The sequence below is a fragment of the Vicugna pacos genome, chromosome 6 (genome assembly GCF_048564905.1).
Source record: "Vicugna pacos chromosome 6, VicPac4, whole genome shotgun sequence".
NCBI classification, from domain to species: Eukaryota; Metazoa; Chordata; class Mammalia; order Artiodactyla; family Camelidae; genus Vicugna; species Vicugna pacos.
The window spans coordinates 40,247,972-40,275,968 of NC_132992.1; the positions used below are offsets into that span (position 1 = coordinate 40,247,972).

General features: G+C 42.5%; 2 protein-coding genes across 8 annotated transcripts in view; both read left to right on the forward strand.

The window, feature by feature from the left end:
* The window catches only part of AKAP6 (A-kinase anchoring protein 6), a 567,738-nt gene extending 549,975 nt beyond the window's left edge, over positions 1-17,763 (forward strand). For all 4 annotated transcript variants that reach the window (XR_012073484.1, XR_012073483.1, XR_012073482.1 and 1 more), the window contains 2 exons: positions 16,403-16,577; positions 17,631-17,763. The gene's annotated coding sequence lies outside the window, so the exon portion shown is untranslated. The remainder of the gene's footprint in view (positions 1-16,402; positions 16,578-17,630) is intronic.
* Positions 17,764-18,859: 1,096 nt separating this feature from the next.
* NPAS3 (neuronal PAS domain protein 3) overlaps positions 18,860-27,997 on the forward strand; it is a 798,065-nt gene continuing 788,927 nt past the window's right edge. The window contains exon 1 of one of the 4 annotated variants that reach the window (XM_072962906.1): positions 18,860-18,963. In XM_072962906.1, the coding sequence (XP_072819007.1) occupies positions 18,893-18,963 (71 nt within the window). In that variant the 5' untranslated portion in view covers positions 18,860-18,892. Of the gene's footprint in view, positions 18,964-22,818; positions 23,285-27,997 lie in introns of those variants that run through there. The other 3 variants (XM_072962911.1, XM_072962907.1, XM_072962908.1) reach the window with 3 other exon arrangements.

The window sequence follows — 27,997 nt, forward strand, 5'->3', positions numbered from 1 at the left end:
CTGAGCTCAGCAGCTGGATGCTGTCCTCAGTTTTTGACCCGTATTCCAGTGGTCTGCTGGGTAGCTCCACCCAAAGACCCACAGACACCTCAACTTAACATGTCCCAACCCCGACATGTCCCCCTTCTCCCCTTCACCAACTCCTGTCTCCCATCCTACTTGTAAACCTGTTTCTCTTCCCTATTTCTTAACTTAGTTAAAATCAGTATCACTGACCTCCATTTTCTATCTAAACTACGTTCCTGTCTCCTTCTCCACTCTGTTAGCCCTCATCAAGCACTCATCATTATGCCTCTTTCTATTGGAACAGTTTTCTAAAAGGGTCCAGAGCTCCAGTATCTTTCCCCACTAATCTACCCTCCACAGTCTTGCAGTCTTTATCTTTCTCTACTATCAGATGATCATGCCATAATCTTGCTAAAATAAAATAAAAATATCTTTGGTGACTCTCTGTGAACAATGAGGTGAAGTCCAAATTATTGGCCCTCCAGGTCTTTAAAATCTGGCACCTGCCTACCTTGCACACCTGAGTTTAATTTCTCATTGCTCATTTTGCTTTGCTGCATCACCTCTGTGTCCCGCCTCAGACCCGGTCTCCTCTCCAGCCATGCTCCATGCCCTGCATGAGATGAGCATGCTCCCCTTCACCTACTAGAACCTGCTGACCCAGAATGCCCTTTTCTTCCATGCTTGTTAAATTCCTATCAATTTCCTCACCTATGAGACTTCTTTCACCCTACCTGTCACTTGCCCAGGTCACCTTCACCTTCTCATCTCTGTTTTCACCTCAGTCATCAAAGCTGTACTGCAACATTCCTCACATGGCGCCCTAGTCATTTGTGTATGCATTCATCTTCCCGGCTTTTGAAATATCACAAGCATGAGGATTGGGTCCATCCATCTCCGTATCTCCTGTGCTGTGTGAACAAAGATGCTCAGTGAATATTACCTGAATGTATAAATGAGTTTATTGAATCTGAGGAGACAATAAACTAGGCTTTCCTTAGTAGCAAAATACCAAGATGTAACGTTTCCCCTTTCTTGTTAATACGCTTGAGTTTTTTCCTTTGCTTTTCTTGTCATCAATGTTTCTCTTTTCTTTTTTTAACTAGGTGTTTGCAAGGATGGCACTTTTGTGTACACGTTAAGTGCATCTATTTGCAATTATGACGTCTTGAATTTGAAGATTTGCATGGGACTCTTTGAGGCTTTAAATTGAATATTATAGATGAATTTCTTGAAATCAAATTTATCTTAAAAAATAGAAGCCTAGAGAGCTGGCAAGTGGAGTGTGTATAATAGCATGCACTCTCTTCATTGTCATCTGCAGGTGTGGTCTGCTCCCCTCTGCTCCCAGTTTGCAGTGGATAAAACTGATACACTAAGCTAATTCATGATGGTGAGCCTGTGATTGATCATAATATCATTTTTAAAAAAATCTGGACAATATTTCACAAAGTCTGGCATATGAAAAAAATCCAAACATTTTAAAATTAGAATAACCTATGGCCTAGGTAAAACAAATGAAAACCTACAAATGGATCTCTGAGATAGTAAGCCCCAGATTGTTTATAAGCCCTTTTCTAGAAAATAAAGAAATTATAAAAGAACCAATTACTCAAATATATAAATGCTCCACCTTTTCCTTAAGATGTTTTATGTGGACTCAGTCATCACTCAAAAATTTAGCTTTTAATTTAACCTTTAAAACCAAAGAATGATGACTTTTAAAAATGCTATAAGAATATACTATTGACGTATTGTAAATTGGCTGTATTTCAATTAAGAATATACATTATTGCAACAGGGTAGTGGCGCTCTCTGGACAGAAGTCTTCCTGATGTTCTTTTACAGTCATTAGGTAAATAACAGTGCATTAGGAAAAGTTCATTTGAATTTTCCAAAACGGTTTTCCTCTTAAGACATTCTAGATTTTCAGCAAGTTTTAAGTAAGTTAAAAAAAAAAACTGCTGAACAAAGGAAAGGAGCATTTTCAGGCAAGGGACAAAAAGAAAAATTAATAAGGATTAAACATTTTTCCCACTTTGTTCAAAAGTGCATATTTTGAATTTGTTCTCACTTAAGTAGTGCTAAATTATGGTATGAAGCCCACATTAGTAACTACTCTTCAGCAGCCACATTATCCAGGATTACTGGCATTAAATACTAAGCATTAGCTGTTATTGTTTATAAATTAATTTTTTTCTATTCCTGTGAGTTCTGTGAATTACACTGTGTAATCTCCCTTTCTCAGGGGACATAAGGTGTTACAGTGAAAATAACTGTGGCCTAGAAACTGAAGACTTTAGAGTCAACATGTGATTGGCCACTAAGTGGTTCCGTGACCTTAGATGAGTCACTCAACTTTTGCTGACTCTCTTTTAAAGACATCGGATTGGAACTGGACTCTGCGTGAGGTTGTTTCTAATTCTAACACTAAGTGACCCTTCTCGGGCCCATATTAAAGAGGATTATAACATGCCACAGTTTAGTCCTTTATCTCAAACAGCCTGAAGCCAAAGAGACATTTTATTGGCTCATAAAACTGGAAAGTCTAGGAGTAGATCTAGGTCTTGAAGTCTGGAGGGATCCATTCAAGGGCTCCAAATGTGTCATCAAAATCCAATTTCTCAAATTCTTTTTCTCAGCTCTGCTTTCCTTTCCTTGGCTTCCCTCATAGGCAGGCTCTCTTCATGTGGTTTTCTCTGGCGACTCCAGACTCACCTCATCTCTACAGCATCTCTACCAGCACAGAAAAAAGCATATTGCCACAATTGCCCTGAGTGGCCGGGTCTGAGTCATGCCGTCTCTTGGAGGTGATGGGGTGGTGGGGAATTTCCCCGTGAACAGAGAGGAGTGGTTCCTCAAAGGAAAACTGGGATGAAGTTTGCATAACAAGGGAAATGGCTGCTGAAAAGACAAAAATAATAGGTATTCCCTGGCGACTTTGCAGCTGGGGCCACTGCTTTATGATGTGCATGGCTTTTTCCCTTTCTGCACTGCCAGCTCCTCGGATAGCAAGAACCACGTTTGTTCACTCTGGATTTCCTCTCAAACCTACCATTGTTCTTTGAAATGAGAAGAAATGTTTGTTAATGTAATAACCATGGCAGCTATGGAAGGGGGCACTCAGATTGCGTTAGCTGACAGCCAGCTTCCAGCTGCAGGGACTTGAGGACCGACCACAGCATTTGAGCCCAGGCCAGGCTGTTCCCTAGGGGACTCTTTGCCAATGACTGAACATGGCAGGGTTCTAGGGCCTGGCCATTTCTGCTTCATGCTATACTCCTCTATGGGCAGTTTTTGATTTGGAGCTTCCCACTGGGTTAGCCAATGCTTTGTTGGGTCAGTATAGCAGTCTGAGGCTCTCCCAGTTGGCTTTCTCCCACTTTCTTTCTCGCTCACAGATCTGCAACTCATCTGAAAGTTTCCCCTGTCTAATCCTGCTTCCCTTTATCTTTCTCAAGGGTTGTTTCTCCCAGTAGACCTTGTGCATTCCCAACACTGTCTCAGCATCTGGTCTTCTGCGGGACCCAAATTGATGATAAGAGAGCTTTTGGGCTTGGATTATTTTTCACTCCTCTGGCAGTAAGGACCCCCATCTTGGTGGTAAGCAGGGCACCTATGGTCCCTGTCACAGGTGGTGACTCCCTTGCTAAAACCTTCACAGGTAATGACCTAGGACATTGTTGCTGTAGAGGGGAACACCCTGACTGCAGTAGGATTCAGGACTTTGAAAAGTGCTGAGCAGGAGATAGGTGGGTACTTATGCATAGAAGGACAGTGCGTTTTGCTGGCTGTTATTAGATTGAATTGAAACAGTAGAGGAAAATAATGAAAGGCTAAGGGCAATTAACAAACTGAAAATTAAGTGAGAAATCCAGGGGACCACTTCGGCAGCTTCAAAAGCAGTCTTTATCTTCTGCAGGGGTAAAGCAGAAAAAGCCAGTAACAAATTATTCAGCTTCAGATGACTGAATGCTCAGTGGAGGCAGGACTAATTGGGAAAATCAGGAGGTTTGACCGATGGGTTAGGGATGCATCAGAGTAAATACCCCTAAAGATTTGGCTCCCCAGACTCCTCTAAACCTTCAGAGCCTGTGTAGGGGGCCTGTTCATCCCTATTAAGAGCTAGAAATCTTCTTTCTTCTGGGAAGACACAGTAGGGGCTTCTTCCCAGAAAGGCAATGGGGGCTTCCCCTCAAGGTCTGCCTCTACCACTTTCTGGCTGCCATGTTGGTTATTAGAATCAAGTCTCAGCATAACACAGTTAGAGATGTGCAGAGCCTGATAATACAGAAATCAATCATATCCTAAATTTGCTACAAAAATTAGCCAGCATATTCCAGCATAAGCTGGGGAAGTGCCCCTGGGATTAGATTTTGAGTGTGCTTGACAAAGAAGTCTAGAACATAAGACTGGATAAAGGACACTTTATTGAGTTACAGGTACTCTCTTGAAATATAGGATTTCACCTTGGCAAGGACATCAATACATGGTATACATCTTTTGATTTGGCAAATGTGTTTGTTACTTTCTATCCTAATCAGGAAAGGTGAACAAAAACAGTTCCCCTTGTCCACGTATTATGGCTAACTGTATACCTATACAGTTTTGCCCGTGGGCTATGTAAACTCTGTCATAAAATAGTCCTAAGATATCTGAACCACCCAGTGTCCTTCAGAATATCACATTTATCCATTGCACTGATGATATTATGCAGATCAGGCAGGTTGAGTAAGAGGTGGCTAGCATCCTGAAAGCCTTGGTAAGACACATGTCCTCCAGAGGACAGGAAATAAACCATATGAAGATTCTGTTATATCAATAAAATTTTAGAGACCCAGGAATTATAGAATCATAGACATGCTGAGACATCCCCTCCAAAGTACAAAACAATTAAAACAAAACAAAACAAAACAAGACAAATTGCTGCATCTTGTATATCCTACAGCAAAGAAAGGAGCGCAAAGCCTGGGAAGTTTCTTTGGGTTCCAGAAGCAACACATCCCACACTTGGGAACACTGGTTCAGCCCAAGTACCAAGGGCTGGTCCAGACTGCATGTGCAAGCAGCCACGCTGGGCGGACCATATGATCAGGCATGTTCTATGATTTTGAAGATGTCAGTGATGGAAAAGATACAGTGGAATTTACGGAATACCCCTGTTGGAGAATCTCAATGCAGGCCCCAGGAGTTCTGAAAGAAATCCAAGCTGTCTGCAGCAAAGAATGATACACTTTTGAAAACCCATCAGGAGCAGTCCAGGTGATGACTAAGGTAAGGGAAATTGAGAGTGGAGAGTGGGAAGAAGGGCCGTGAGGCAGGCCAGCTGCAGGAAGGGCTGTAGTTCATTTTAGGAAGAGACCCGCTGGGGTCCTGGAGAGCTGCTCCTGAATGGAGACATGGATCTGTGTGGGACCAGGGTGGCCTGTGGCCACCACAGACGTGTGCTGCTTGGATCTTCCTTCAAGAAAGAACATGCCATTCAGCTGTGAGACAGCCGACACACTCCGGGGGCAGTGCCTTCACAGTCTGTCACAGCTTCAGAGCCAAACCCACGCTCTTTCTCGTGGTCCTCACACAATGACTGAGCATGGTGGGGTTGCCAGGGCCAGCCCCCTTCTGCCCAACGTGGAATTCTTCTGACACATGACCCGACTCCCCTGGGTTTCACAGTCTGAGACCCTCCCTGCCTGATTCTGCCTCCAACTTTCTTTTCACAAATCTAAGATTTGTATCCTGATCTAAAGACTTTGCCACACCCTCCTTCCTCTCTCTTTATCTTCTGTGGGCATTGTTACCCGTCTCCATCCCACACAAACCCTAAAACCTCTTGCACTCCTATCTTCATCTTTGCATTTAATTCCCAGTCACAGTAACTAAATAACTTGATTCTGTTTTTTGGCTAAAGAGCAGTTGAACCCTCCTTCAACTTAGTTCATGGAAACTGTTCACCACTGCCCTATTACACCAGAAATTTTGCTACAATCACTTCCACTTTAGCCTCATTTCTCAAAACTATAGTGCAGACCATAGGTTTGTGGTCAGCAGACTGGGGTGATGATTTAACCTTCAGGAGTCCTTTGCTTTTTTTAACTACTTTTTACATTTGAATGAAAATAAAATTACTTCTTTGCTCCCTTCCTGTTATATCCTGCCACAGGTCTCCGTCAAAGATGTTTCTGATTAGGTGGTGAGGAGGACATCCATACCACAGAAGGATGTGTGTCCATGGAAGAAATGTGAATACTTTGAATGTTAAGCATAGTTTTGCATCCTTAGGTCATGTGTTTCCCATATTATTCTGGAGTTAAATCTCCAAATATTATTTCAAATTGTTTCTCTTCCTCTGTTTCAACAGTACCTCTGTAAGGGCTTTGAAGATGTTTTCTTTCACTGATATTTAAGGAACACTGATTTTAAGAAGGATCTGGTTTCCTTTTTTCTTACCCTCTTATTTTTCCCACTGGTTTTAGTCTTTTCCGTAACTTTTATTAAGCTATCTTTGAGTTCAGAAGGCTGAGAGAATTTTTCTTTTAAAAAGGAAAGCTTGCCTACCAGACAGTTTTATATTTTTCCCCAAGCACTCAACAGTCTAATCTTTTTCCCATTTAAAATGAGAAAGAGTTTAGCGAGAAATTGACTTGATGTTAGGACAGGAGCTTCGGGAAGCTCTAATCTCAGTGACAGCTTTAACAAACCAATCCCACTCTCCGGCCTCCTACATATTGAACAGGACCTGCTCTTTCTGGCCCTCCAGGTACAAAAGTAAGCCTCGAAAGCACGTCTATGAGGGCTCTGTGTTCACTCTTTCTTTTGGTTTTCTCTTCTGTACTTTCAGGATCATGAGTTTTTGCAAGATATTCCCTTCTCTTTTAGAAGCGGAAGAATTTACAAAGGGAATTAGACTTTGGTTGCCTTTGAAATATTTGTTCCAGTTTTACTATCTGTCCAGCTCCCAAAATGGTGATTTTTGGAACTGTTTTGAAATACTGAGTCTTCAAAGGAATGTTTTGTTTTATATTTTCTCTTTTTCACATAAAGAAACCAATGACATAAATTTTTTATGCTAAGGAGAGAGACTTTTGCCTCAGAAAAAATAGTGTTATACTTATCTGTAACAATGTTGCTTATTAGTTACCAATAATTACCCATGCCAGTGGCCCTCAAACTGTAGGGTACGTCATAGTCACCCGGAGGTGTGGGCCCCAATCCCAGAATTTTTTATTCAATAGATGAGAATCAAAAATTTGAATTTCTCCCAAGTTCCCAAGATGATGATGCCAGTCTGGGAACCATACACTGAGAACCATTGATCTATGCCATTGTTACCATGACCCAATATGGACCGCCCCCCCCAATTTCTATGAGGATTCCTAATTCACCTAGAATGTTATGATCATTTTATATCATTGCTGAATGCACTTAGAATGGAAAGTAAAGAAGCCTGATTTATTTCAGGACAATTAATTCTTAACTCTTAATATGAAAACTGTCATTTATCTTCTCAATCTGATTGGTGGTATTACATTGCTTTGTTTCTTACAGGAAAAATATGGGTGGCCAATTATTTGTAAAACAATAACCAACAACTAAAAAATATCAGCCATTTTAGTTGTCTTTATTTTTATTTTTCTTTAGTTTTTCCAAATATTTAGTGGAGTCTGTTGCAATTTATGAAGTTTTTCCATCTGTAAATGTGGGGCTGATACTATGTACTTTGTAGTGTTGTTATGATGTTTAAAGGAGAAATAGTGTATAGAAGGCCTAATATTAATTTTTCATTTTTGTTTCTTTACCCATTTTAACACCATTAATCCTTTGTGAGTATTTAAATAATATATATATTCTACTCTGAAAACTCAGAGAAATAAAAGAGTACAAATTATTTTAATGTGGGATTATTCTCCATTAGCTATTGTATAGATTCTTTTTCAAAACAGGAATAGCACCTTCCATGTAGACTAGGCATATTATTTTAGACTATTATTGCAAACTTCAGCTTTTTGATTCATGCTATTGCTAAATCCATATAATACCATCAGTGATAGCTTCCACCTAGAAGAGTGTTTGCATTTCAGGCACTGGACTAAACACTTTGTATTATTTACTTTATTTCAGCCTTATAACAACTCTATGATGTTGTCTTTTCCAACTTTTACAGATGTACTTTAGTTCATTGCTGCTTCTCTTACCTATAGTGGAACTTTCACATGAGCAGCAGCTTTGTTTTATGTCCTGCTGCCTTAAAGAATACTTGGGATATAATAGGTGCTCAAGGAGTATTTGTTGAAATAAATTCATGCATCATTAAAAGGAGATTAATAAAAGCAACTCTTCCCTGAGCAATTAAATAATTTGCCTCAAGTCCTTGGCCAGGTTAAAACCCAGGCACTGGATTTCAAGTTTTCCCTCTCCCGACCCCCTAACATACACAATAGACTATGGAGTTTTCTAAGCTATTGTTAAAATATCTGAGTTTCTCTATAACTTTCAAATGCAACATAACTTTTCAAATACAACAGTGTGTATGATACTGAATGTGCTTGAAAAGAGACCTGGAGTTAAAAGGTTAAGAGAAGCTCAAGTTGAAGGGAGGAGAGTCTTTGGTAGGGAATGGTTGGAGGGAGTGAGTCATTCTAGAGACATAACTTGTCCTTGTGCAGAACCAGATTGTAAATGTTAAGACACCTAAGATCACCAGCAGGAGGATCTCTCATTCTCAAACTGCTGAATACCTGCAGTCAATCCCTTACTGAAAGGTGTAGGGTTTCCCAGGGTCCATGTTCCCACTATAAACACAGCAGTGGGATAATCTTGATTCTTGTTGCTGCTGCCTCACATTCTGAATATGGGCCAAAGGAACAATGGTTGACCACATTACTATTGAATAAGTCTGCCTGGATTTAATTCTATGTTATCAATCAAATTGAACATATACCTCACAATACAAGACTCCTTATTACACTGAAAGTCTAAAATGTTGTCATTTTCTTCATTTTAACAAAAGAAAAAATATATATAATCACATTTGACTCTTATATCCCAAACATTTATAAAGAGAGAGAGAAACTTCTATCCTACATCAGCAATTATTAATTTGCATTTTTTTGTTACACAACGCTGGAGTGACTGCATATACAGTATATTTTACTTCTTTAATATTCAGTATTTCTTTTTAGAAAAAGATTAAAAAAACTATAATAAACCAAGGTCTTTGGCAACAAAGCAATTTCTAAGTGAAAATACTTTCTATCAGTCTCCAAAGTAAAACAAAGTAAGATTGGCAAAACTGAAATCTGAGCAGTTGGTTTAAATGGTTTCCCTCATACATAATAACTTATAATTCTCAATAAATCTTCCTCAAATTTATAATTTTCTTTGACTATGACCGCACAAATCACTGTTTAGGAGGGATTATTTTTCAGTCAAAACAAGTAAAATTGAAACAGAGTTATGTTAGTGTTTTACATTGTGCAAAGGTACACAGATGACATTTCTCTGATACGCATCCTTTCTTGATTCCCCTGAGTCAAAAGCTCTGAAAAGCTGTCTCCGTAAATAAGTCAGCCAAGAAGCTGCTTCTTCAATGACTTCCATCAAAAATATATCTCACAGTTGGGATATAACTCTTGGACAAGGTTATTTTACATTCTTTAATAAATGATTAATTCTTCAGTAGCTTATCATCTCTTTGAGATATGCCTTTGATATGAGTCACTAATAACAAGTAGTGATTTAACTTCAAAAGGTTGTTACTACCCTCCTGTTTGGTTTGTGTCTTGAGCAGCTGTCCAGGGTACTTAAACAAAATTAATTAGCGTAAATACTTAAATTACAGATCTTTCCTTTTTTCTTTTGGATTGTGGGTTTTGAGAAACTGAAGATGCTTTGTACAGTAAGTCAGTTTGTTTTTTCATTTTGAACAAGATTTAAAAATCCTCCAGCTTGAGAATAATGATAAACAATACAGAAAATATTTGCGGCTGCCTGTGAAACTGTGTTGGAAAGATTGTACAACACTTTGAAAAGTGTTTTACTTATGGTACAGAGATAATACGATTAAATATTATGTCTACATAGATTATGAACTTAAAGGTCATTGTCTCTAACAGTGAAAAAAAAATCTTTATCAGATTTCCTAGAAGGTGGGCATTTTTTCTGCTAAAATATGTCCCAAGTAAGGGAGGCTCAGCCCCTCCAGAGGTTCTGAATAATGTAAAATCTCTTCCTGCTATGGAACGTAATCTAACTCTTCCTGTGTTTCATCTTTCCATCCTTCTGATGTATCATTCTGATTTCTTGATTCCCATTTTTTTTCTTAGAGAACAGAGGGAAAATTAAATTCCTGGTCCCAGATCTCCAACATTAAATGTTGGAATTGCTTTGCTCAAAACTATACCCACTTCCTGGATGACAGTATAAGAAAACAAAATGCCTATTTCTGAGTCCACATGAAATCAAAATCCTAAGTACAGTATTTATAATAATACATTAATGATTTGATAGCAAAGCAATACATAATTTGCAAAGCATATTTTCACTCTTGAAAATAAATACAGCAAAAAAGAGGTTTTTTGTTTTTTGTTTTTTAATTGAGGTACTGGGGATTGAATCCAGAACCTCATGCCCTCATGCATGCCAAGCATGCGCTCTACCACTGACCTATACCCACTCCTCCAGGAAAAAAGAGAGTTTATACTTTTCCTTTTACTTATTGGTCATAATAACTACTTGAGACTTACTTTGAAGATAGCAGTTCTCAAGGTGTGAGCTGAGGACATTTTCAGGATATCCATGAAGTCAGAACTATTTTAATATACTATAATAATACTAATAGTATAATAATTCTGAGATATTATTTGCCTTTCTCACTGTGGATGCTGATGGTACAAAGTCAATGGTGAGAAAAACTGCTCGGGCATTAGTATGAATCAAGGCGGTAACATTAAACTGTACTAATAGTCACTGTATTCTCTCCTGTCTCACATTCACAGTCAAAAACTACAAGTTTCATTTAAGAACATCATTGATGAAGCAGTAAGAATTATTAACTTTATTAAATGTGGACCCTTGAATACATATCTTTTAAATATCCTTTTGTGATGAAATGGGAAGTACCTCTAAAGCATGTGTGCTACATACCTCTATGTATCTCAAAAAAATACTTGTGCCATCATTTTCATTGCAAGCTGAACTAGCCAATTTTTTCGTGGAACACTATTGATGCTTGAAAGAATAACTAACAAACAATGAGCATTCAGCTGTGGGTATCTGGCAGACATTTTCTTGAAAATGAATAAAATGCATCTGTCACTTTGAAGATACAACTGACAGTACTTGATTATCAATAATAATATTGGAGATTTCAAGTGAAAATTAGAATTTCAGGAAACTTGTGCCTGCCACTGTAAGCTTGATAGCTTCCCAATACATAAAGACTTTACTGAGCAGAGTGGTAGTGACACTAGCAAATGTGATTTTTTTAATATTGTAAAATGAAATGATCTTTGGAAGATCTGCATAATCCAGTTAATTAATGTTTTAAAAATGATCCCTGCATGATGATACAAAGTAATGCATGGACAAAAAAATCTACAGTCCAATGGATTTCAATGATTAGAGTGTGAAAATTTTCTTAATATGATTCCAGATTCCACATTACAGGTAACTTTTAAGAAATTACTACTTGTTGAGTGTTGGCTTAACAACAGCAAAGAAGAATATCCACAAGTAAATGTAAAGGCTGTTAAAATTTAACTTATCTCTTTTCTAACCACATATCTAGGTGAAGCTGGATTTTCTTCACCAAAACAATTTATTGTAACAGACTGAATATAGAAAAGATACGGGACTCTGGTTGTCTTCTATTAAGCCAGACAGTAAAGAAAACGAAAACATATAAAACAATATTACTCTTCTAATTTTTCATTTGGGAAAAACAGTTAATTTTTAAACTAAAAAGTGTTATTTAGGTTAACAGGTAAAGAATTTATTGTTAGTTTTTAAATGAACTAATGAATAAGAACTTTTTATATATGTGTGTTAATTTTGACTGCCTTAAATTTTGAGAAATGTGAGCTACATAATCCAAAACTCTTGAGTGGCTCCCAAATGTTTAAGAGTTAAATAGGACTTGAGACAAAAATGCTAGTGAATCATTGCACTAAAGAATACTCTGGTGAAAGATCACAGTTATCCTTATCCTCATTAACTATAATAGATTGGAAATAAAACTCAAATATCTTCGTTTCCATTAATAACCAATACAGTAGTGGATCTGCTATCTGAATTGTATTTACACTTTGTGAAGCTATGCTATTTTATGCCTTTACATTTCTTGCATAGGATTAATGTCAGAAGTTTACTGCCCTTTGTGTAAAGCAGAACTTCAAGCCTCTAGGAAAGTGCTCAGGACTTTAGGGAACCCTTATAGTGTTTTTGTCTGGTGTCTTTCTTGACTTTGATTAAAAGAATTAGTCATGTATAATTTCAGGTATATCATTGTAGAGTTTAAAATAAATAACTCTTTAAACTTGACAACATTCATACATAGAGCATATAAATATTTCTAAACTTACCTGGGTAACCATTGAATACTTTCCCATCTTTACAGAAGAGAACTTAGAAGAGAAATTAAGAGATTTTCCTCATGGTGATGATTACCTTTCACTGAATAATTAACATGAGTCAGGCATTGTACTAAGTACTTGATACACTTTATATCAATTAAACCCTGCAACAATCCTTTGAGCTTTACAAAAAAAAAGGACCTGAGGCTTGGTGAAGACAAACAAGTTGCTTGAAGTCACCCAGCTTGTACATGGTAGAGCTGTATTCAAACCCAGAATGCACGATGCTCACCCCAGGCTCCTGGCTATGTTTTATTACTCTTCTCATCTGCTTCAACTCCCAGCACCCCTGGCCACTTTTGCACTTTTTACATAAATGTGTTGTTGTCTTTAGGACAATTTATTGCAATTTATTTCTTTACATATTTACTTCTGCTAAGAAACTCTTGGCTCCCTGAAGGAAGGAACTGTGCCTGAATCCCCAGCATGCAGGACAAACCCATTTGTGCTGGCCTGAATTATTACTAAGTTAGGTTGTGGAAGCCGAGAGAGCCTAAAGAACTTGCCCTTGACCACTCAAGTGTGTGTAGCAAAGTTGGGATCTGACCCCCCAACACAACCCTCCATCACAAACACTGCAGGTCAGTGATTCTCAAATATGGTGCCTGAAGCATATCAATATCATCTAGGAATTTGTTAGAAATGCAAATTATTAGCCCCACCCCAGCCCTACTGAATAAGCTACTGTAAAGGTAAGGCCCAGAAATCTGCTTTAATAAGCCCTTCTTGTGGTTCCGAGCCATGCTAAAGTTTGAGAATCACTCCTCTAGGTGAAGAGATATAACACTTTAATAAAAACAGAATGGTGGACACAGCATGGAGCCTAATAAAACCAGTTGCTGATTTGCTATGTGATTAGATTTATAAAATATCCTATCCTACTGAAAATGAAAAATTCAAGTAAAAAATTCATCTAGTATGGTTGTTTTCATTTTGAGAAAAAAACCCAGTCCAAAGCAATTAGTCACTCCTTCAATCAACCAGGCACTGAATTAATAATTTTATAATTAATAAGAAAATTAAGTGAAGGAAAGAGTCCATTGGCTATTTAAGTATGCCTACCCGGAGGAATCAAGCCCAGCAGAAATAAAATTTCCAGTTTGCACTAAGTGTATTTTTCATTGAAACAAAAAGCAGCATGGGCCTTTGGATCTGTGGCACAAATCCCAACTCATACAGAACCAACATCTGGGACTCCTTTATCACAAGAGGTAGATTTTAAATTGTCTCCTAAAAATTAGGAAATTTCAACTCCAGAATCAAGTCCTCTTTCATGAAAAAAATAAGCAACAAAATGTTTTTGAGACTGATGTTTAAAGACAAATTAGTCTTTTAAGTATGTTGAGAGAATTTAGTTATTTTGTGTGTAAGTCTAAGTTTAGCTTTAGTTAGATTCTATTGATTGGCACATGCTTTGGAATAAGATTACCACAATGTGTGAATATTTTAACTTAAAAAAAAAAACTGGATTTGAGACCCATCCCCACTCACTGTTTTTAAAAACAGTTCCTCCTCCCCTACTGCCTGCTGCTGAATTTAAAAAACAGCTACAGGATTTTCTTCTCTTTTAACTAAAGCTCTTCTCTTTCTAGCTGTATATTTATAAAGTCCTCTGAGAATTAGTTTAGCATAATAGCTTGAGATATTTAGTATTTGATATAGGTAGTATTAATATGAAAAAATCCCCAGTACTCTCCTTATATATTATATATGGACACACATATATTATAAATAATGATTTATTAGATATTCTCTCTTAATTCCTTAGTTTCTCTTCTGGAATTTCAAGTAAGACATTAATGCTAAGTTTATGTTATTTTTTTCTCCCCTGACATTATAGTTTTGCTTTTGGATGGACTAGGGGACATATTAATAGCATGGTAAACTTAGCAGTAAGAGCTTGAATTCAATTTGGATTAAGGAGAAAAGAGAAAATTATTTAAATAAAAAATTTAACCCCTCTACAGATTGTAAAATCTCCTTCCCAGGATGTGGAGGGACCTTGATTTTAGCTCAGGGCTCTTCCTACAATGAAGACTCACCTCTCAGATTGTTGTAAATTATCTCACATTTTTATTTTTTTTAATGGAAAAAAAATACCTCCCACTGAAGCATGATCACTTCAATAAAACATTGTTTCAGAGTAAAGCATTTCTTACCTTATTCATTACATATAGTATTTTCATTCTATTTATTTTGTTTTGCTTTTTCTTATTCTGAACTCTGTGTACTATTTTATTTTCCTGTTAAATAGCTGACCAAAGTAAAGCAAAAATTAGATACAATCAAGCTTTGTGACACCTCTCTCCTAACCTGTCACTGGCAGTTTCTGACAGCCAATCATGAAAATTCGAAGTCAAACCACTTACCTCTAAGTAAATGGAAATGAATATCCAAAGAATAGATATTTTTATCAGATGAGCAAAAGGCACAGTTGTACACTGACAATGAGGATGAAGATGTAAATATGTAATTGTGGTAGCTGTGTATATATTATATGTATGTACTCAGAGTTAAAACATCATAAAATCCTTTTCTATATCTCTACATACCCTAATATGTAGATTTGTGGGGGAGAGGAGGTTATTATATGAGAAAGTATACAGTGTAATGCTAACTGGAGCCCTTTGGTTGGATGAGTGCCAAAGTAACTTTCAAAATATTTCAAAACAGCTGCTGGCATGTAAAGATTTTAACTGAAAGAGTAGACTAATGAAATCTGAAATACTAATGAGGGAATAAACTTATATTTTCCTTAAGGTCCTAAATGAACATGGAGATAAGCAGATCCAATAAGGAATTTGTCTTTCATGCATGCAAACCAAACTTCCAAAATTTTACATGTAAGGACAAAATACTGAAGCAGACTTAGGCATCCTAAGGTAACCTACTGTGTAAGTCTTCTTTGAGTGTTCTGTGTATTTCTATTTTAGAAAAGAAGTTTCTGGAGGGCAGGAGCCATATTAATTCTCTTAAATACGTATAGTTGACAGCTTGAAACTTTGCAGTTGAATGTGCTTATTAAACTCTATTTTAATAGTATCAAATACAATTGAAGTAGCTTCAGCATATCTAATTTTAAACGTCTTACAATAGAGCTCATATATTCTTTCCAGTGGGATGTTTGCCCTTTGGGCTTCCAAGAAAAACTTGCCTTCCAGAAGAGAAGGGAAGCAGAACCACATATTTCCAGACCAACTATTCTGCAAAATAAATAGTTAATAAAATATAATTGCTGGTCTTTTCTATTCATCAAATCAGTATTAAAAACAATTGAAGGAGAAGGGTGATACTGTCTATAAATATAACTCATTGATGATTATGCAGAGAATGCTTTAACAGAGAAAGAAATTTTCTAAAGATCCTGCTTTTTTGGCCAAAGCTGATTTTAACCCCCTTTGGCATCATTTCGCACATTAGGGACTGCCTCTGGATCAATGGGCTCTGGCTTGGAATATTGCATGTATACAGGGGAACAAGAGCCACTTGCTGGAAACCTCCACCAACTGGTTGGTCTGGTTATGAGGTGCCAGGCACGGGCACCACCCCACAATGAGCCAATAATTCAGACAAATGCTATTGTAGAGAAAGCCACTGCCTGCATATATGTTCATTTGTAGCTTAATTTGTCAGCCAGTAACTCGGCTTCCTTTGGCCTACAGTACTACTGGCCTGACCAAATCAGTCAGAGAATGCGACCTTTTCCCAACTCCTAGAACATTCTTGACCTCTCTATAACTGGCACGAACTCCCATTTCTTTCAACAGGAAAGCCTGCCCAGATCCAAGGGGTAGCATTTGAGATCTCCTGTTCAGACCCGGTCCTGAGGATGAGAGGTGGAGAGGGGAGAGCCCAGAGACCAGAGTCAACCTGCAGGGCCTACTGGGAAGAGGACCCACATCTGTGATCTGATCACTAGAAGGCGGCTTTGCACCTACCCAGGTACCTCTACCCTCTCAACACCCCTCACCCCCGCCGGTTCAGTGACTTTGCATCTGGCCACTGAACAGGTATCTCTGAATGAAATATTTTTAAACTAGAAAATGACCCCTTCCCAGGAAGGAGGTAGTCAGGGCCTCAGTTAGATCTTAGCTAACTCCTGGGATCCCTAGTACACGCCACAGATGCTCATTACGATTCTTTTTATGTGCAACATGTGGGGGACGAAGCAGTTTCATATCTCCTGGCATTATCTGCCGTCCAAAGCATTTTCTTTGAGAGGAAAATGGAAACGCAGCTGCGCCGTGGGCCCGGCCAGCCAAAGTGGGGCTGCCTCCCCTGTCTCCCAGTGGCTGCCGGGCGCGGGCGGCTTCTCCGGAAACTGACTCGGGTTAGGGGAGCGCAGAGGTTGCTCCGCCAGCGCGGGACGCCGCTGGGGCGCGGACCGTCCTTTGTGAGGCTTGGCTGTTCTCCCGGAGCCACGAGGGGGTAGAAGGGGACGCCCAGGTCTGCTGCGAGGGCAGGCGTCTGGCCTCCAGACCTTGTGCGGGGACGGCGGGCTGGGCAATCTGTACGGCTCTCATCCTTGGCAACTTCTGACCAATCGGCCCTGCCCCTCTGGGTCCCAGCGGCCGGCTGCGCCCCAAGCTCAAAGGGTTAAGCAGGTGCCTGGCCCGGAGAGGCGCTATTGGCCGAGGGTCGGGCGGTGCGGCCGCGGCCACCACGCTCCACCGAGCCCAACTTGGGTTTGCGCGGCGGGCGCGGCGGCCACTCGTTCCTCAGCTGCCAGGCCCGGGCCTCGGCGTGCGGGGAGAGGAAAAGAGAAGAAAACGAGATGGGGCAACCAACAGCAACACCAGCAAAGCGCGTCGCGTGTGGGAGACCGCAAGAAGAGGGGAGCCCGAGCCCCGCTTTGCGTAGGGGCTGCACCCTTCGCCCGGCAACTCAGGTCCCGACTAGCGACCGAGAAGAAAGAGGGAGGAAGTGGGGCAACGGGGTGGTCCTGGGCAGGGGGTGGGGGTAATCATCCTCCCGCTGTCCCCACCCACTATGCAGGCGAGGAGTGCAAGTTGTCATAAAAAGGAGCGCCCAAACCACAGCATCCCTTCTTGCCCCCTAAAGAAACATCGATGTAACAATGTAGAGAAGTGACTGGAAGACACGAGGAAATAAATGCACGTGTTTTCTCTTTTTGTTTCCCTGGTGGTTGGAATTTGCAGAATTAGCCCCAGTTGTGGCTGCTAGTTACTCGTTTCCTCACTCGAAAGGGGCGTACGAACATGGATCATTAGGGGCTCACCCGGATCGCTCCAGCTGGACCTACAGTCCCCACCTCGCAAGTTTGTCCAAGACCAACACGCCCGCCCACCAGGAGCGAGGAGAGTCCCTTATAAAAGGAACAAACTCTCCGTTGCACAAAAGCAGCTCCCCCCTCCCTTTCTCCTTTGCACACCATTCCTCTTCGATAAGCATCAAGTTCTCAATAGTCCAACTTCCAGTTGGCAAACCTCGCACTGCTTGGTTTACAGAAGACGGGCAGAGAGGGGTCCCGGCGGGGAGGGGAAGCTCTGTGCCCCCATTCCTGCACACGCGGGCTGGAGTCCAGGTTGCTGGAAGCCGTAGGAGGCGCGAGCCAGACTTGGTGCTGGTTATTTCTCTAGAGAAAAGAGGGGAGAGTGCGCCTGTCTTACACTTTGGGTCGGAAGTGCGCGGTGTGTGTGTGTGTGTGTGCGCGTGTGCGCTGAGGGGGCGGGAAAGAAAGGCACCCTCCGCTGCCCGTCATTCCCTTGCACCGGCCAAGTCCTCTCCAAGCCTCCCGGTGCATCCTTCCTCCGCCACCCCCTCCCCTTCTTCCCTCAGCTGGGCTCTCGCGGCGCAGCCGGAGCAGCCAGTGAGAGCAACATCCTGGAAAGAGGGGGGGAGCACCACCGCCCCCCAAAAGGGAAAAAAGGCCCCACCCTGACACGTTTTGCTGTTTGCAAGTCCCTCGCACGCCCCCCGCACCTCCTCCTCGCGCTTGTGGCCCCCCCAGCCCGCTGCGCGCACATCAAAGCGCCTCTCCGCCGCGCACAGTGGCCGCGGCTCACTAATGGGATTGCAGGCTGGTGCCTGGCTCCGCTGCTGCCGCCGCCGCTGCTCGCGCTGCTGCTGCCGCCGCCGCCCGAGCCCCAGCCCGAGCCCCCGCCAGCCCTCGCCCAGAGCCGCCGCGCCCGGGGGCCGAAGCCGCGGCGATGATCCGAATCTTTCCGGATTTCAGCGTGCAGGTGACGGCCGCGGCGGCCGGCGGGGCGGCCGCAGGGGTGCCGGCCGGCGCGGGCATGGGGAGGGCCGGCGCCGCGGCCAACGGCACCCCGCAGAACGTCCAGGGCATCACCTCCTACCAGCAGCGGTGAGTAGTCCCGCCTGGGCTGGGATAGTCCCTCTGCCCCGGGGTCCTGGGGTGGGACTCACTTTGCCTCCTGTTTTATGCGTTACAACACACATGCACATCGCCAGGGCTTACTTTGCTTGCCCCTCGTTGTACAGATAAGACAGAAAAAAATAATTCACAATTCGGACTGAAAGGCACTGTAGTGTACTGGAGAAGTCAAGTCATCCTTTGCCTTCTGCCTGGCCCCAAATCCACAGCCTCAGCCCCGCATAGCCAAGGAGTTACAGCGAAGTCTGAGACAACGCACAAGGTGCTTTTGCAAAGTTTGTGATCCCCGTCCCCTTCAGCGGAATTTTCTCAACGCCTCTGCTTGGTGCGGACTCGCGCTGACGGGCAGCCAGGGGGGCAATTGATCAACCGGAGGCTGATTGATCATTTGTTTCCAAACAGAATAGGAACGATTTTCACGTGTAGCTGTAGACTTGCAATTCTACATAATAGTGTTATCATGTCACCTGTTACTACAGGGAAATACAGCATGAAATCCGAGTCTCCTCGGCGCTGTTAAGTATTCATCTTAAACGTATTATAATGCAAATGCGTAAGATGCAGAGATGCAAGTTAGGGAGCAAATTTTACAAAGTTAGCTTAGGTGGTAAAAAGGAAGTTTTAAGGTATTTCTTGTTTGCATTTCTTCCAAACATTTATGGATTTAAAAAATATGGTTGTGACATTTAAATAGTAAACATGCTTTGATGCAGTTAGGAAAGAAAGAGGAAAAAATTTAGTACCACCAACAGCCCTAGAACCCTGAACTTCTTCCTTAAGAACAACTTGCGATGTTCCAAGATTTTGTCAAAAATGTAAATCACAAAAATGTGCTGAGAAAAACTAACAATGTAGCATGGAAGGTAAGCTTCCCATTTGTGGGGATCAGTTTTACAGACGATGAGGAAAAAAAGAACACACGAAAGTGTGAAATTAAATATTTGTGTTTCCCAGATTGCACACGATTAAACATCTGAGAGATTTGCCAATGGCATTTAACTTAAAATATACACAATGCATAATTCAAATAACAGCTCCTGTTTTTACCTTGTATTTCAAACTTCATTGATTTGAGAACCTTTGATTTGAACCAACAGTGTTTAAACTGAAAAGGTTAAGATAATCTATCACTGCCATATTTTGTGCCTTCTAACCAATGGCCCAGCGACCAGAGCAGATTTTGCATAATGCACTAAGTGTTTTCCAAGTTGATGCTCACTATTGCAAATATTCTGCAGAAGACTTCATTATGTGCTCTGAGTACTGTCGGAAGTTTTAAAAAGAGAGTCTTGAAAATAACTCAAAAAGAGGCTATTCCTTGTCAAAAAGATTTTTTTATTTAAATTATTTTAGTCTTGTTTTACTTCAGTGATTACAAGAACCTTTAATACAAAAGATCTGGGAATCTTTCAAACATAAAGAACTAGAAAAGAATTAGATTTTTCCTTTTCATGGTTCAGATATGGGTTTTTTTTTGTCACTTGTAAAACATTTAAATGACAATAGAATCCAGCGGTCACTTTAACTAGGAAGTGCAGGCAATAGTCACAATAGTATGGTCTGTGAAGTACGGAGTCAGGGGTCAGAAATGTCAGATGGCCTTTGGACAATTTCAGGGATCTCCGGGGAACTTCAACTAACCCTGAAGATATGAATTGGGCATAAGAAGTGGTCATAAATTTTCAGCCTTTAGGTTTACTCTCAGAGTGTTGGTGTCCTTCACCATAAAGATCTCCCCAGGGCCAATTTCCCTGCAAGTCAGGAGCACCCATGGGTAATCTTCTGTGGTCCCCCACTCCAATACTGAAAGCTACACTGATGCTTCTGCCTTCATCTTTGAATTTGGGCCACTTTATCAGGTCTCTGACTCCCACTGCAGTTCTAAAGACTAAAGCTTTAAAAAATAATCAGCTCTAAACTTTAGCCTTTAGGAAGTATTATTTCCTTCTCATTTTTCTGTTATATTGGCAGAAAAGAAGTGTGAAAAATGTATCCCTTCTTTGGTTTTGTTACTTAGATATGATGACACCTGTTAGACTGCCTATAATTTCAGTTAATTTGGGGAGAGGGGAGTGGGTCATGTGGGGCAGGAAGATTATTGGCAGGGTCTGAGTCAAGAGTCCCCTATCCTATCCTCTGGCATTTTATTAGGAATGTGACCACCTACATGTTAGGCTGCTGGGTTGCAAAGGGCAGACATAGTTTCCACCTCAAGACCTGGTTATGTTTGCTAAAGTGAATGGTGACATAATTTTACCCTTTTTCCTCCTTTTTTCATTAAATTCTTTTGGGAAGTTTGATGACAGAGTGACGGGGTAGGGGGGCGGGGGGCGGTTTCAAGCAGAGACCGGCCTGTAGGGAGAACACAAGCTTCTCTCATTTGTCATCTTTGGGTAGAAACGCCCTAGGCTGGCTGTCCTGGAGCCAAAACTTCTAGCAGGCAACTTTTCCCCCTCCTTTCCAACCCATGTATATCTTGTACTCAACACTCTCCACTTCAGCTCATTTTTCAGTCACTCTCATCTTCTCCTACCTGTAGAGTGTAGTCCAAAGAGAACTCAAACACTGTTACGTAGATTAAACACCTCTGCCACGAAAAACACCTGTTTTCCAAGTTTTCATCTCTCAGCCCTACTGTATTGGAATGGTAGAATTGAAGGAGATTCCTTTGCAGGTCTATTTGTTCTTGTTTAAAGTACAATGCAAAGCCTTTGATAGGACTGATGCTTCCCTCTGGAAACCTTTCATTTATTCAAAGTGGAAATGCTTTGGGAGTCCTTTCGACTTTCTTGGGTGACACATGACCAACCCAAGTTCTCCCTAAAAAGCAGCCCACAGCCGGCAGAGTGGTTTAGCGGAGAAAACGCTCTGACCAGGGGCTCCCCAGGCAACAGGATTCCAGCACTGGCCCTGCACTAAGTGGCCCCTTCTCTAGGCCTCGCTGAGCTGTAAATACAGAGGTCTCTGGGCTAGATCCCAGAGGCCCGCAGTCCGGTCCGGTCCCAGGTCCTAAGAGCGGAGTCGGGAGAGGCATTTTTATCTAACCGCGTTTAAAGTCCTGGGGATTCACCCGTGAACCCCAAAGTCTGCAGACTTGTATGTGCGTGAATAACGCAGAAACACCGGCTTTGAAAAGCTGCTGAGAGCACCCGAGCCACAAGGTGCCTGTGCTGCCGCTGCGCCCGCCCCCTGGGCTCTAAGGGCCGCTGCGCCAGCGCACCCCGACACGCTGTCCCCGAAGGCGCGCCCGGGACGCGGTCCTGCCCAAGCCCGCTCCCGTGGCCTCCCAGTTCCTCTGTGTTCCTTTCCTCCTGGCTGCGATACTCGAGAGAAGTGTTCGAAACTGCAACTGAGTGGCGTTGTTGCGCCGGCAGCCGAGCTTCCCAGTCCCCCAACGAGAGAGAGAGAGAGAGAGAGAGGCAAAGAGAGAGAGAGAGAAACACGGGGGGAGAGAGAGAGAGAGGAGAGAGACATGAAGGGAGAGAGAGAGAAGGGGGGTGTGTGTCTGCGTGCAAGAGAGCGCTCTGGAGCAAAGCAGCTGGAAAATGCCCAGAAATACTTTCACAGCGGTCAAGCTGGGAACCCCCTGCGCGTCCTCCCCTCTCCGCCCCTCCTGGCCTAAGCCCCTCCGCCCCCCGCCAGGAGGGTGTGTGCCCCACCTGCCACCAGGCCAGCCTTGGGTGGCTGCGGTGGGGGAGACTGTGGGGGGTGTGGCCGTGCGCAAGGGCGAGAACCCGGAGGCGGCGGGGCCCTGAGCCGGCTGCCCGCGGGGCCGCGAGGCCGCCTCCCCCCGCCGCCGCCTCCCCCTCCTCCTCCTCCGCCGCCGCCGGTCGCCTGTCTCCGCGCTGGGCATGTCTCGGGAGCCGGAGCGGCCCGGGCCGCGGGGGCTCTGCGGCGCATGGACGGCAGCGGCGCCAGGCGAGCAGGGGGAGGAGAAGGCGCAGGCGGCGGAGGAGGCGGCGACCTGCGGCGAGAGGCACCGGCGGCGCGAGGGGACGGCCGGCCGCCGGCGAGGCTCCGGCCCCACTACTTTTCCGTAGCCTCCTCGCCTCAGCAGCACGGCCGCCGCCGCCGCCGCCACGGCCACGGCGCCGCCCGCCGGGCCGCCGCTGAGCGCCGCGCACGCCCGCACTCACTCCCGCCACCCCACGCACACGCACACCCCCCGCCCTCCCCACGCCCCCCACCCCGGGAGGGGGGAGAGAGGCAAAAAGTAAGAGAGGAAAAAAAATAGCAGGAAGATGGCGCCCACCAAGCCCAGCTTTCAGCAGGATCCTTCCAGGCGAGAACGGTAACACTTTTCTGTTTATTGAACCTGCCGCCGGGGCGGCTGCTCCCGCCGCCGCCGCCGCCGCCGCCGCCGCCGCCGCCAGTGTGGCGGGGCCCGCTGCGCAGCCCGCCTCCTGGGCCGCGAGCCCGCGGGGACCTCGTCTGCGGGCTGGCGGCCCCGCGCTCGTCCGCGGTCCCCGCGCGCATTGTCCGCCCGCGGCGGCTGCGGCAGCGGGCGGGCTCCGGCGGTGGCGGCGGTGGCGGCGGCGGCGGCGCCAGGCTCTCCGAGCGGTCGCACCTCCTCGGCTCGGCGAATGGAGTGACTCGCTGACAGAAAAAAAAAAAAAAAGAAAAAGAAAGAAAGAATGAAAAAGAAAAAAAAAGAAAAGAAAAAGAAACAAACAAAAAAGAAGGGGCTGCTGTGTGATGGGGAGCAGCGGTGCGGGTGGGGGGCCGGGGGATCCCCGGGGCCGCTGCAGGTCCCTTGGCAGCTGCTCTCTAGGAAGGAATGAGGCTGGGGAGGGGGAGGGAAGGCAGGCGAGAAGGGGGAGGAGGAGAGGAGGAGAGGAGGAGGAGGAGGCCGGGGGCGGGGAGCGTGGAGCTCGCGCCAGGCCCGGACTGTGTCGCGGAGGGGCTGTCTCCGCGCGGAGCAGCTAGGCCGGGCCGGCCGGGCCGAGAGAGGCGCGCGGCCGCCGCCTCCCCGCCGCCCAGGCTGCGCCCTCAGCCTCGGCAACTCGTGGGTCTCCTGCTTTGCCCTCTGCTCTCATCTCCTGTCCTCCTCTAAACTCCCTTCCCGCCCTCTCCCCCCGAGAAAAAAGAAAAATAAAGAAGAAAAATCCTCCAATCCAAATCAGCAAGCCGACAGCGAGCTCCAAAATGTGCCAACAGTTGGAGCATCTATGCCCCGTTAGTTACTGTTTGGGGGTCTGTGTTTTAAAAAGTTCCTGGTGAGAATTGCATATCCAGGCAAGGAGCTCAGCCAAGCATGTCTGTTTGAAGTTAGTTAAACCAAAGCCAAAGGGAAAGGGAGTTTGTATTCAAAATTTCCTTAACCGTCCTAAGTGAATGGCATTGTTAGATTTCGGAGTAACTAAGCACCCCTCCGCCCCACGTGGTTTTCCCTCCTGCTGTCCACCCAGCCTACTTTGTTTGGAATCCTATTTGCTATTAATTGGCAGCGTTAATGACATTAATTGCATATAGCATATTGGTTTGAGCAAAGTGAATATCTCTCTCTGTCTCCGAAGAGGAAATGCTCAGTAGGCAGTATGAAATGTTACCGATTGATTTGTGAGGAAAACAAATGCGGTTAGATATATGCACCCCCCGCCCCCTCCCGCCGCGTTGTTTACTTTCCTCACAGGCTTAAGTGAACTTGAAAAGGAGATGAGGGAAGTCCGTAGTTGCATGATTTAATTATTATTACTTGGGCACTGTTATTTTTGATGCAACAGAGCCTTTAACCCATAGCTTACATCACGAGGAGGTAGGGAGATATCTAAACAAGATATTCCTTTAAAAAGCTTCAGTTGCACTATTGATTGTTTCCGTCATACAATAGGGACTGCAGAATTGTCAGGATTAAGGAACTAATTTAAAGTACGTACTTAAGTGACTCATTCTAAACTCTAGATAATTTCTGTATAAATCATGTACCTGAAACTAAATCATACATAATCCAGTTTTTAAAGATGTTAAATGTGTATAGCCTTAACTATCTGACAACTCATAAAGCTAAAACGAACATTTAGTATTTGTGTTTTATGAGAATTCACATATTAAGTGCTTTACTCTTGTAGGTAGAAAATTATTTCTCAGAGCATTATGCAGGGCTTTTAATAGTTACTTCTTATTGAACATGCTGATGAATACTTTTTGAAATCAGAAGTTTGCAATTTCCTTCCTTCCTTCCTTCCTTCCTTCCTTCCTTCCTTCCTTCCTTCCTTCCTTCCTCCTTCCCCACATCTGCTGGTAGTAAATGTATTTACTGGGATGGCCCCAGTAATCTCTCTAGCAAAGGCCTATTTGTGTGCCATTTTGGGAATTTCTCTGAGATAGGAATCTTGAAGATAGAATTAATTTCTAGAGGAAACTTCATAGCCTGTGCATGAGCGCGTTCTTTATCACCTGTCTCCATTTGGCATTCGAAGAAGGTAAATCAAAGTGCACGATTTGTTATTCTGCTCCACTTGAGAGCTGAACTAAATAACACTTGGTCTGAAATTCTGATTGAAGTTGTAGGAGGATATACTGTATTTAATTTAATGCCCTTTAATAGCATCTTCTTGTTCAGCTCGGATGCTGTCATTTTAAAGGTTGGATCTGAGAAGGTTTAACCTGTAGGGAGAGGGAGGAGTAATAAGGAGGTAGAGGGCCGAAGGAGTGATATGGAGGAAAGGAAGGAACGAGTTATAAACGAAGTGTTTCAAACAGTAATAACCACAAAGTTGGCCCGTTATCCAAACAGTTGTTTTATGCCTTGAGGGTTCACTTTGTTATTAGAGTTTTAAATGCTCTTAACACTTAAAGTGTAAACATTACACATGTTAGTTGATTTGGTTTTATAATGAGAAATGGGAAGTCAGATGGTTGGTTCAGGAGTGGGTGTTTTCCATAGTTACTTGTGTCAACTAAGTATGTGCGCTTTGTGCCTGGAACTTGTTGGTTAGTAGTAGTATTTCTCTGTAATGGTTGAACACAAATATGTTTATAAAAAGATGGCTTTCTGTGGACATGATTTAAGTGATATCCTCCAATTTACTTAAAAAATGCTTTCCAAATCATTGATTTCCTAAAGGCACTTATGGACACTATTCTTTAGTGCTTTTCAAATAGACTAGTAATCAAAAACTAATAGAAAACAATGTGTATGTTTTTAATCATCTTGTTGGTTATTTATGACGTATCTGACCTGAGTTTAGTAATACAGTACGGAAGTCATTTTCTTCTAATAATGTTTACAGAGTAAATTTTGGAAAAGGAAGCTCTTGCTTGATAATGTCTTACGTTATTTCTCTGACTCCTTAAATTTCCTTGACTCGTACACATAGAAAGTGTCTTTTTAGAGCCTGAAAGAACAAGTTGAAAACCTTGTGTATTTAAACTCGTTTGCTTTAAAAAACAAAAACAAAAACAAAAACACAACTCCAGTAGGCTGCAAATTATGTAGCACTACCACAGAGTTTTTTCACTATGAGGGTATATAACCAAGAAAATTAGACAGAAGTGTCAAGCATGTGATATGCCCATGTTGGTTTGCAAAGCATATTCCAGTAGCACAAGGCTTTTGGTTTAAAAAGTAAAGGTGGTGGAGACTTTTTTGGAGGTATTTCTTTCTGCATAAACAGAGTGATAAATGATGATATGCGTTGTCTAACATATATATACATAAATAGCTCCACAAGATTGCTTAAATGATAATCGAAAATATGAAATAGGATGGCCTTCATATCACAAGGCCAAGGGTCTACAAATGGAAAAACTGAAATAATGAAATATTTCCAAGGCAACAGACTGTCAACAAGAACTGTGACGCATGGGCATATCATGGAACCACCAGAGAGGATATTAGATCGTACAGCTCTGGAGCCAGGAGTTATAATGACCTTTATTACGTAGGACCCTCCCACATGACAACATTCTTTCATAGTTCCAATTTCGGTTTATGAATTGAGAGACACATGGCTACTTCAAATCTGTAATGTGCCAATTACTAGGTTTGATTTGTTACAGTCAGCAAACTTGAATTACATTATTTGATGCCTTTGGTTTAAAAAAAAAAAGTTACATCAAGTTCCACACCTAGTGGTGCTATGGGTAAAGTTTTGGTTTCCTGTGTATTTACATATTGTTAAAAGTATGACTTTTATTTTTCACTATAAGTTATGTGAAATTAATGTCTCTCAGCAATGAATTGATAAGAATTATACTGCAATTTAAATATAATCTATGAATTGGAACAGCTTGATATTTTTACCAATATGAGGTTTGAATTTCCCTTGAAATTCTTCTACAGAGTTGTTGCCCCTGCCAACAATAGATCTATTTAATGGGAATGCCAGAATTTACACAAACCCCTCAACTCTTTTGCTCTGGCCCAAATCTTAGTCTGGAATCCACTGGCATGTTAAAATTGCATCCGTTTGAAACAGAACCCCATGTCCAGGGTCCCCTGCTCTGTGGTGAGCTTTTTTAATGCTAGGATGTATCTATATATGCTTTTGTCAAGCAGCAGGGGAGGATTTAGGCAGTGTAGCTTTTATTTAGTTATTTTTTTTAAGCTGTCGAGTTTTATACTTTGAGGGATATTGCAGGGGATATATCATAAAGATTTCTAAATCACTCCTAGTAATGTTTTACTCTAAAACTGCCTTAAGCGCTTTACAATTAATAATGACCCCAATGTGAACCTTAGATAATCTATTTTTGTTTTCTTACTTTTTTCCTGCATTTTTAGTGATCCTCTTTCCTATGCAGAATGACACTAACTAAAGTTAAAGAAAATTAAGGACACCTGAGAGCAGAACTAGCCCCTCCCCTGTTATGTTTAATGATTAGTTTTTCTACTTTTGTAGTGATTCATAGTCTGAATTAATTTTTAAAAACTTCTGCATTGCTATTGGCTTGTAATCTAACTTCAAGTGTTTTATAGACATTTCTTAATTGCTTGCAATGGATAAGGCTGAAACTTAATGGCAGGGTTAGTATGTTGAAAATTTTAGTTGATCATTTGATT